Source organism: Coturnix japonica, chromosome W (assembly GCF_054131305.1).
Source record: "Coturnix japonica strain WE chromosome W, WE-NBRP24, whole genome shotgun sequence".
Classification (NCBI taxonomy): domain Eukaryota; kingdom Metazoa; phylum Chordata; class Aves; order Galliformes; family Phasianidae; genus Coturnix; species Coturnix japonica.
Window position 1 is genome coordinate 31,571,320 of NC_140701.1, and position 8,980 is coordinate 31,580,299.

Sequence of the window (8,980 nt, forward strand, 5' to 3'; positions counted from 1 at the left end):
GTCGGCCCAATGCGCGCCGCCGAGGGACGGGCCGAGCCGAGCCGATCCTATCCTATCCGAGCCGAGCCGAGCCGAGCGGGGGAGGTTCGGGGCTGAGGGTGTGTTGTAGCGAGAGGACGCCGTCATGGCCGGCGGGATCGTTAGGTCGCCGGCCGCCTGGCTCGGTGGCGCCGCTCTCATGGGAAAAGTCGCCCGCCAGGAGTTCTCCGCCAGCGTTATCCGCGAGGAGGAGCCGCTGCGGACGGGGAGGTAGCCGGGGCTTTGCTGTGCGTTGTGCGATTCTTCCCTTGCCCTCCCTTCCCACCCGTCCCCCACCCTAGCGCGCTCGCAGGCCCTCTGCAACGAGCGCCCGTTGCGGTGCCGGCGAGTGCGGCGGGGCGAGCGGCGACCTTGCCGCGGGGTGGGCGTGCGGGCGGGCCTTTCTGGCTGGTGATGCTGGCTACTGCAGCGCCTCCTCTAAAACCCCGCGCTCCTTCGCTGCCACGGGGCTGCCGTGGCGCATACTGGGTTGCTGGTGCCGTGTGGCTCGCCTGGCTTCCCAGCGCCACCGTGTGGTGTGTGCGCGTGCGTCTGTGACGCTGAAGCGCTTGGTGGCAGCCGCGGGCGCTCGCCGCGCGCCATATCTATCCGTTTGGCGCTGCTAGTCGTGCTCGTTCCGTTAGAATTAGTGGACCGTTTCCTACCGGTCGGTGGTATTCACGTGTCGGAGGCGATAACCTTTGCCTCGATGCGGAAGTGTCTGACGTAGAGCCAGCCTCACCGGGCTAATGCAAAACGTTCTTTCGCCTGAGTACTTGCTGTTCCCGAGGACGGAGAGTTAACACGGGCTCCGTCGGGATATCCCCAGGTTCTTTGGAAATGCCTTGGTCGAAAGTAGGATAGGAAGGCGATATTTGGCCATAAGTGAAGGATGGTGAGCCACCGTTTGCCGCTCGAGTGGTTAAGCAGGGTCTTAATAAGAGAGTGAAATAAGCGCAAACGGAGGTGGTTTAGTTTGGGTTTAAAATCGCTCTGTGCTCGTAGCAGCGCAGAGCCTGTGGAAACGTGTTTTGTGCATAGAAGGGAGAGGACTTTGCCAGTTCATAGATCGCGTAGGAAGCATCGCTGTGTTGTCTTGCGTTTGGGGTACGAGTTCAGTGTGGCGTAGCGATCTGCTTAGGCTATTGCCTTTCTCCAAAGCCAATCCCGCTTTAACCATGTACTCTTCCTCCAGTACCTTGCGTTCCATGATATCTCACCGCCAGCTCCTAGGCTTTTTCCTAGCCGCTCCCGAGAAGGCCGTTGTCAGGTTATCCGGAGCAGAAGTTTCTGGCGCACCTGTAAGTACTGTGGCAGCTTTCTGTACGCTAAACGGTGCCTGTAAGTGCGATGTAAATTTGTAGTCTCCGTCCTGTTGCCTCGTTTCCTCTTGACGTTGCAAAGAGGCACAGCAGGCTATTTGGGGTTTCCCGTTGCCGTAATCTTTTGCCTCTAGCTTGTAATGGAGCTGAGCGTTTTGACTAAGGGTAGCGAGAGAAAGCGATGCTCGTTTCTGGGTGCGTACTTGTAGTGCAAAATGCAGTGCTGGTCAGAAGTATGGCCGATGCCTGTTTTCATGCTTTCCGGACGGTGGTACTTGCTCTAATCCGGAGAAGAGGGCTTGGGGTTTTGAGCAGGTCGGAGGCGAGGAAGGGGTCGGAGGCTGGCTCAGGGGTGCTGGATGTTTCATTTTCAGCTATAGAAGTCAAGTTCGATGGCTTTTGCGTGGGCTCACAAAGCCTACATCGAGTTTTTCTTTTCTGCCAGAGAGACTTACGTTGCCCGAAGATCTAATGGGGGGCTGGAACCCTGAGACAGATCTGGCTTCTGGGCCTGATTTGTAGTTCGTTACTGTTTAGCTGGGGGCGGGGAGGGGATTTAAAAAGAAGGAAAAAAAAAAAAAAAAAGATGGCAAGTCCCCTAGCTGCCCCTCCCCCCATTATGCATCATCGGTCTTTGTAGCTTTGCTTGGAATGCGTGGTTGCAGACAGGCGGTACTTTGAGGAGCAGCGCTTGAATGGGGAAGAACCAGTTAACCGCGTTGTGTGGATGGTTCTCGGCTTGCCTTTCCTCGCTTCCTGCCCTGTCTGCTCTTCTTTGTGTTGTGGCATGCTACGTAGTTACGTAAGGTTATTTCCTTCTCCAGCTTCTTGGGCATTTGAAGATTGTCGGCGAGAAGTGTGCTGCTAACCTGGGCCCGACCAATGGATTCCGGATGGCTGCGAGATACCCACCCTCAGACCCTTCAGACTGCTGCGCGCGTCTCTGTCTTCTCGTTGGCCATCAGTTGGGCCAGCCTCCTGGATAAGACGTTTGCACCGCAGGAGTTGCTGCACGCGTACGGACGGCCACCGAATGGATTTCACGTGTTGCCCGTCAGTCTAGACACCGTTGACGGATAATTGTTTTTGGTGGGTGTCTGTGGTGGGTAATGAAAAGCTTTGAGCAGGATTTGCACAATAAAGATGGAGCATGGGGATGTCATCTCTGTCTCGCTTGTCTTACTGATGGAAATGGTTCTGCAAGTTAAAACGGTGGGTCTCTGTCTCCCAAAGAGAATATAGCATGTGCCGTGTGTTTGCGGCCTTGCCATCTTCCCCCAGCTTCCAAATGAAAGGGCGTGGGTTTGATCGCGTAATAGCAGCATCAGCAATCAGCAAGTGTAGAATTAGAGAAGAATAAGTTTGGAGGAAAGCTTCCAGGTATCATCTGTTGTATGGCCCTGTCCCGAAGCCAAACAAACTGTACCTGCATGATTTCTGACTGGTGCTCATCAGCCTGTTCTTAACCGGTCTTGGAGTTTTGCCACCGCTTTCTTTTCAGTCGCCGATTTTGCAACGTAGACAATTAATTTCTCCCACAGAAACTTTCCCAACTGGAAAAGACTTTGTGGTACTGGATACGGCAATTGTTGCATCTCTGCTGTCTTTGAGACTCAGGTGCCCCTCTCCGTTTTTGTTTTGTTTTCTTTTTTCATAGGAACAAAACGTTTAAAAAAAAAACCAAGAAACCCTTAATGGAGTACTGTTCCATAAGTAGAAGGAGGGGTAGCTGTAGGCACTTTTAAGGCTTTTACAAGTAATCCCCTCTCATGCTTCGTTAGGCCTCTGGTTTTGCTTTAGTCTTTGTTGAATTTGCGATTGAACTCAAGGCTTACTGGAGTGGGGGAGTATCAACATGCTAATAAATATTTGCATTAAAAATTAAATACTTGAAACTCACTAAGTGAAATTCTTGCGTGGCCGTTCCTCAAAGAATCTCGATTTGTCGGCAGTAGATCCGCTTGCGGGACTGACTATCACAGCTGTGAATGAGTCAGAATTAAACTGTTTGCAGAAGCGGAGTTAGAAAAGTTGTTACATTTTTTTCCTAATTTGCAGCCTGAAACTCCCCCCAGCGCAACTTAAGGCCGTTACCTCTTGTCCCATCGCTAATTACGTGAGAGAAGCGGCCAACCCACCCCCCACCTCGCTACAACCACCTTTTGGGTAGTTGTAAAGAAGCGATAAGGTCTCTCTCCCCTTAGCCTCCCCTTCTCCAGACGAAACAATCCCAGTTCCCTCAGCCGCTTCCCACGGGCCTTGTGCTCCAGTCCCTTCATCAGTTTCGCAGCCGTCCTCTGGACACGCTCCAGCGCCTCTACGTCTTTCATGTAACGCGGGGCCCCAAACTGAACGCAATACTTGAGGTGCGGCCTCACCAGGGCTGAGTACAGAGGGATGATAAGTTTAGCCTCTCTTGACTGTCACAAGGAGGATGTTCTTTATGCCCTGTCTGTATTGGCCTTAGGGCCACGGCACGTTCTTTCTCTTGTTTAATCTTTTTAAAATCCTGGTGTTGCTCAGGGCCTCATGGAAAGTCTTTTTTCTTCTGCGTCACCTGATAAAGTGGTCTTACAATGAGGCTGTAGTTGGGAATGTGTGAAGAGTGATGAAAAAAACCCCGAATAAAGAAAAAGGTATCACTTTTCTATAGAATGGGAAAAGGGCTGGACTATGTTCAGGCGGCTGTTGACCGATGTCCCCAGATGCGGTTCCTCCGCGCAGCTCTCCAGCCACTCTGCCCTGAGCCTGTAGCGTTGCATGGGGTTGTTGTGACCAAAGTGCGGGACCCGGCGCTTGGTCTCGTTGAAGGTCCTGCAATTGGCCTCAGCCCAGAGATCCAGCCTATGTAAGGATGCCTGTGTAAGGGCCTTCCTAGCCACAGGCAGATCAACCCTTCCTCCCAACATGGTGCCATCTGCAGACTTACTGAGGGCGCGCTCAATCCCCTCGTCCAGATTATCAGTCGAGAAATTAAACAGGACCGGCCCAAATACCGACCCCCTGGGGAACACCGCTAGCGACCACCGCCACGTGGATCGAACTCCATTCGCCACCGCTCCCTGGGCCTGGTTATCCAGCCAGGTTTTTACCCAGCGGAGTACACCTGCCCAGGCCATGGGCTGCCATCTTCTCTGGGAGGCAGAGTCAAAGGCTAGCTTCTCTCCTTCTAGAGTGGGAGGCAGAGTCAAAGGCTTCACTGAAGTCTAGGTAGACTACGTCTGCAGCCTTTGCCTCATCCACTAGGCGGGTCAGCTGGTCACAGAAGGAGATCGGGTCGGTCAAGCAGGACTTGCCTTAAAGGAACCTGCGCAGGCTAGGCCCGCTTCCCTGGTTGTCTCCGCACACGCCCTGTGATCTCACTCCGGGTGATCTGCTCCATGACCTTCCCCGAATACTGAGGTCCGGCTGACAGGCCTGTAGTTCCCCAGATCCTCCATCCGACCCTTCTTGTTGTAGGTGGGCGTCTGTCTCGCTCCAACTGTCGGTAGCGAGATGGTTCGTTATATACGTATACCCGGCGTGAGATTAAGACTCGGAAAGGAGCCAAATATTTGCCCAAGCAGTTTATTGTAAAAGGTTTTGGTTAGCTAGGCGTGAGGATGGGAGGTGGGACAAAGAAAGCAACAAGAAAAAGACAGAAAAGAAAAGCAAGCATTCGTGACAGGAGTGCAGAGATTGTTACCACAGCGGTGTCACAATGTTTCATGAGTCTGGTTGCCAGCGGGGGTCGGGGGTGCAGGTTCTCTTTCTCGGTCCATCACAGGCAGAAGGAAAACGCAACAAGGGAAAAGCGCGCACAAAGTTTTTGCAGAGTCCATCTATATATACATATATACATACCTAGATATCTACATATATACACACATACACATATACACATATACACATATATACAAATATACATATATACGTATCTACATATACAGTCCGGTTCTCCTGGGGTTGCTCATAGTGACGGCCCGTGCAGCACAGGCGCAACAGTCAGAACAGACAGAAGTAAAGAAGGCGGTGGGAATTGAGGGGCGTTTATTCTGCTCCCCGGCCCTGTCTTCCAGCTCAGGGGGCTGAGTACCCTGAGGATAGCTGGTCTGACTGTTAAAGACAGAAGGAGAGAAGGCCTTGAGAACTTCAGCCTTTTCCTCCCCGTCGGTGGTGATGTTCCCCGCCGCATCGAATAAAGAAGGGAGATTCTCCTTGGCCCTCCTCTTGCTGTGAATATGTTTGTAAAACCATTCTTTTAATCATCTCGAACAACGGTGGCCAGATTAAGGTCTTGCTGGGCTTTTGCCTGTCTAATTTTCTCCCTGCTCATCCTAGCAACAGCCTTGTACTCTTCCCGAGTTGCCAGGCCCCTTCTTCCAAGGACGGCAAACTCCTGGCCTGCCGCGGCACTAGGCGGTCGTTTGACGGGAGGGATCGGCACCAAAAAAGCCCCCAGCGCGTTTGGGGAGGAGCCGATAAGGGCAATCCCTAACACCTGGGGCCTGTTCTGCGGGCCTCGTTTCCCCGCCGCAGGGGCGCTGCACTAGCGGGCACAGATTCCCCTCGCGGACGCGCCCACCCGCTCCCCCGGGTCGCATCCCCGCGCGTCCGGAGGCGCGCGCCAAGTCCCTGTGCCCGGATAAGCAGCGGGCCGACGGGAGCGGAGCCGCCAACAGGGCGGGGACAAGCGTAAAGGGCAGGCGAGACAGCCAACAGAGGCGCGCGAACGGCCGGCCGCTCTCCGTCGGCCCAATGCGCGCCGCCGAGGGACGGGCCGAGCCGAGCCGATCCTATCCTATCCGAGCCGAGCCGAGCGGGGGAGGTTCGGGGCTGAGGGTGTGTTGTAGCGAGAGGACGCCGTCATGGCCGGCGGGATCGTTAGGTCGCCGGCCGCCTGGCTCGGTGGCGCCGCTCTCATGGGAAAAGTCGCCCGCCAGGAGTTCTCCGCCAGCGTTATCCGCGAGGAGGAGCCGCTGCGGACGGGGAGGTAGCCGGGGCTTTGCTGTGCGTTGTGCGATTCTTCCCTTGCCCTCCCTTCCCACCCGTCCCCCACCCTAGCGCGCTCGCAGGCCCTCTGCAACGAGCGCCCGTTGCGGTGCCGGCGAGTGCGGCGGGGCGAGCGGCGACCTTGCCGCGGGGTGGGCGTGCGGGCGGGCCTTTCTGGCTGGTGATGCTGGCTACTGCAGCGCCTCCTCTAAAACCCCGCGCTCCTTCGCTGCCACGGGGCTGCCGTGGCGCATACTGGGTTGCTGGTGCCGTGTGGCTCGCCTGGCTTCCCAGCGCCACCGTGTGGTGTGTGCGCGTGCGTCTGTGACGCTGAAGCGCTTGGTGGCAGCCGCGGGCGCTCGCCGCGCGCCATATCTATCCGTTTGGCGCTGCTAGTCGTGCTCGTTCCGTTAGAATTAGTGGACCGTTTCCTACCGGTCGGTGGTATTCACGTGTCGGAGGCGATAACCTTTGCCTCGATGCGGAAGTGTCTGACGTAGAGCCAGCCTCACCGGGCTAATGCAAAACGTTCTTTCGCCTGAGTACTTGCTGTTCCCGAGGACGGAGAGTTAACACGGGCTCCGTCGGGATATCCCCAGGTTCTTTGGAAATGCCTTGGTCGAAAGTAGGATAGGAAGGCGATATTTGGCCATAAGTGAAGGATGGTGAGCCACCGTTTGCCGCTCGAGTGGTTAAGCAGGGTCTTAATAAGAGAGTGAAATAAGCGCAAACGGAGGTGGTTTAGTTTGGGTTTAAAATCGCTCTGTGCTCGTAGCAGCGCAGAGCCTGTGGAAACGTGTTTTGTGCATAGAAGGGAGAGGACTTTGCCAGTTCATAGATCGCGTAGGAAGCATCGCTGTGTTGTCTTGCGTTTGGGGTACGAGTTCAGTGTGGCGTAGCGATCTGCTTAGGCTATTGCCTTTCTCCAAAGCCAATCCCGCTTTAACCATGTACTCTTCCTCCAGTACCTTGCGTTCCATGATATCTCACCGCCAGCTCCTAGGCTTTTTCCTAGCCGCTCCCGAGAAGGCCGTTGTCAGGTTATCCGGAGCAGAAGTTTCTGGCGCACCTGTAAGTACTGTGGCAGCTTTCTGTACGCTAAACGGTGCCTGTAAGTGCGATGTAAATTTGTAGTCTCCGTCCTGTTGCCTCGTTTCCTCTTGACGTTGCAAAGAGGCACAGCAGGCTATTTGGGGTTTCCCGTTGCCGTAATCTTTTGCCTCTAGCTTGTAATGGAGCTGAGCGTTTTGACTAAGGGTAGCGAGAGAAAGCGATGCTCGTTTCTGGGTGCGTACTTGTAGTGCAAAATGCAGTGCTGGTCAGAAGTATGGCCGATGCCTGTTTTCATGCTTTCCGGACGGTGGTACTTGCTCTAATCCGGAGAAGAGGGCTTGGGGTTTTGAGCAGGTCGGAGGCGAGGAAGGGGTCGGAGGCTGGCTCAGGGGTGCTGGATGTTTCATTTTCAGCTATAGAAGTCAAGTTCGATGGCTTTTGCGTGGGCTCACAAAGCCTACATCGAGTTTTTCTTTTCTGCCAGAGAGACTTACGTTGCCCGAAGATCTAATGGGGGGCTGGAACCCTGAGACAGATCTGGCTTCTGGGCCTGATTTGTAGTTCGTTACTGTTTAGCTGGGGGCGGGGAGGGGATTTAAAAAGAAGGAAAAAAAAAAAAAAAAAGATGGCAAGTCCCCTAGCTGCCCCTCCCCCCATTATGCATCATCGGTCTTTGTAGCTTTGCTTGGAATGCGTGGTTGCAGACAGGCGGTACTTTGAGGAGCAGCGCTTGAATGGGGAAGAACCAGTTAACCGCGTTGTGTGGATGGTTCTCGGCTTGCCTTTCCTCGCTTCCTGCCCTGTCTGCTCTTCTTTGTGTTGTGGCATGCTACGTAGTTACGTAAGGTTATTTCCTTCTCCAGCTTCTTGGGCATTTGAAGATTGTCGGCGAGAAGTGTGCTGCTAACCTGGGCCCGACCGATGGATTCCGGATGGCTGCGAGATACCCACCCTCAGACCCTTCAGACTGCTGCGCGCGTCTCTGTCTTCTCGTTGGCCATCAGTTGGGCCAGCCTCCTGGATAAGACGTTTGCACCGCAGGAGTTGCTGCACGCGTACGGACGGCCACCGAATGGATTTCACGTGTTGCCCGTCAGTCTAGACACCGTTGACGGATAATTGTTTTTGGTGGGTGTCTGTGGTGGGTAATGAAAAGCTTTGAGCAGGATTTGCACAATAAAGATGGAGCATGGGGATGTCATCTCTGTCTCGCTTGTCTTACTGATGGAAATGGTTCTGCAAGTTAAAACGGTGGGTCTCTGTCTCCCAAAGAGAATATAGCATGTGCCGTGTGTTTGCGGCCTTGCCATCTTCCCCCAGCTTCCAAATGAAAGGGCGTGGGTTTGATCGCGTAATAGCAGCATCAGCAATCAGCAAGTGTAGAATTAGAGAAGAATAAGTTTGGAGGAAAGCTTCCAGGTATCATCTGTTGTATGGCCCTGTCCCGAAGCCAAACAAACTGTACCTGCATGATTTCTGACTGGTGCTCATCAGCCTGTTCTTAACCGGTCTTGGAGTTTTGCCACCGCTTTCTTTTCAGTCGCCGATTTTGCAACGTAGACAATTAATTTCTCCCACAGAAACTTTCCCAACTGGAAAAGACTTTGTGGTACTGG

At 54.1% G+C, this 8,980-nt stretch overlaps 1 protein-coding gene across 1 annotated transcript; it reads left to right on the forward strand.

Annotated features, from left to right (window-relative positions):
* The first annotated feature begins 6,151 nt into the window (after nucleotides 1-6,151).
* On the forward strand, nucleotides 6,152-8,565 carry LOC146754689 (adenosine 5'-monophosphoramidase HINT1-like). The gene is made up of 3 exons (XM_085527827.1): nucleotides 6,152-6,312; nucleotides 7,277-7,382; nucleotides 8,228-8,565. The coding sequence occupies exons 1-3, from the start codon at nucleotides 6,188-6,190 to the stop codon at nucleotides 8,387-8,389; spliced, it is 393 nt and encodes a 130-aa protein (XP_085383953.1). The 5' UTR covers nucleotides 6,152-6,187; the 3' UTR covers nucleotides 8,390-8,565.
* Nucleotides 8,566-8,980: the final 415 nt, after the last annotated feature.

Bases quoted from the DNA above. Each gene is read 5' to 3' on its own strand.
- LOC146754689 (XM_085527827.1), top strand. From the start codon at position 6,188: ATGGCCGGCGGGATCGTTAGGTCGCCGGCCGCCTGGCTCGGTGGCGCC. The intron at 6,313-7,276 runs GTAGCCGGGGCT...CTCTTCCTCCAG, and splicing joins GAGCCGCTGCGGACGGGGAG to TACCTTGCGTTCCATGATAT. The intron at 7,383-8,227 runs GTAAGTACTGTG...TTCCTTCTCCAG, and splicing joins CAGAAGTTTCTGGCGCACCT to CTTCTTGGGCATTTGAAGAT.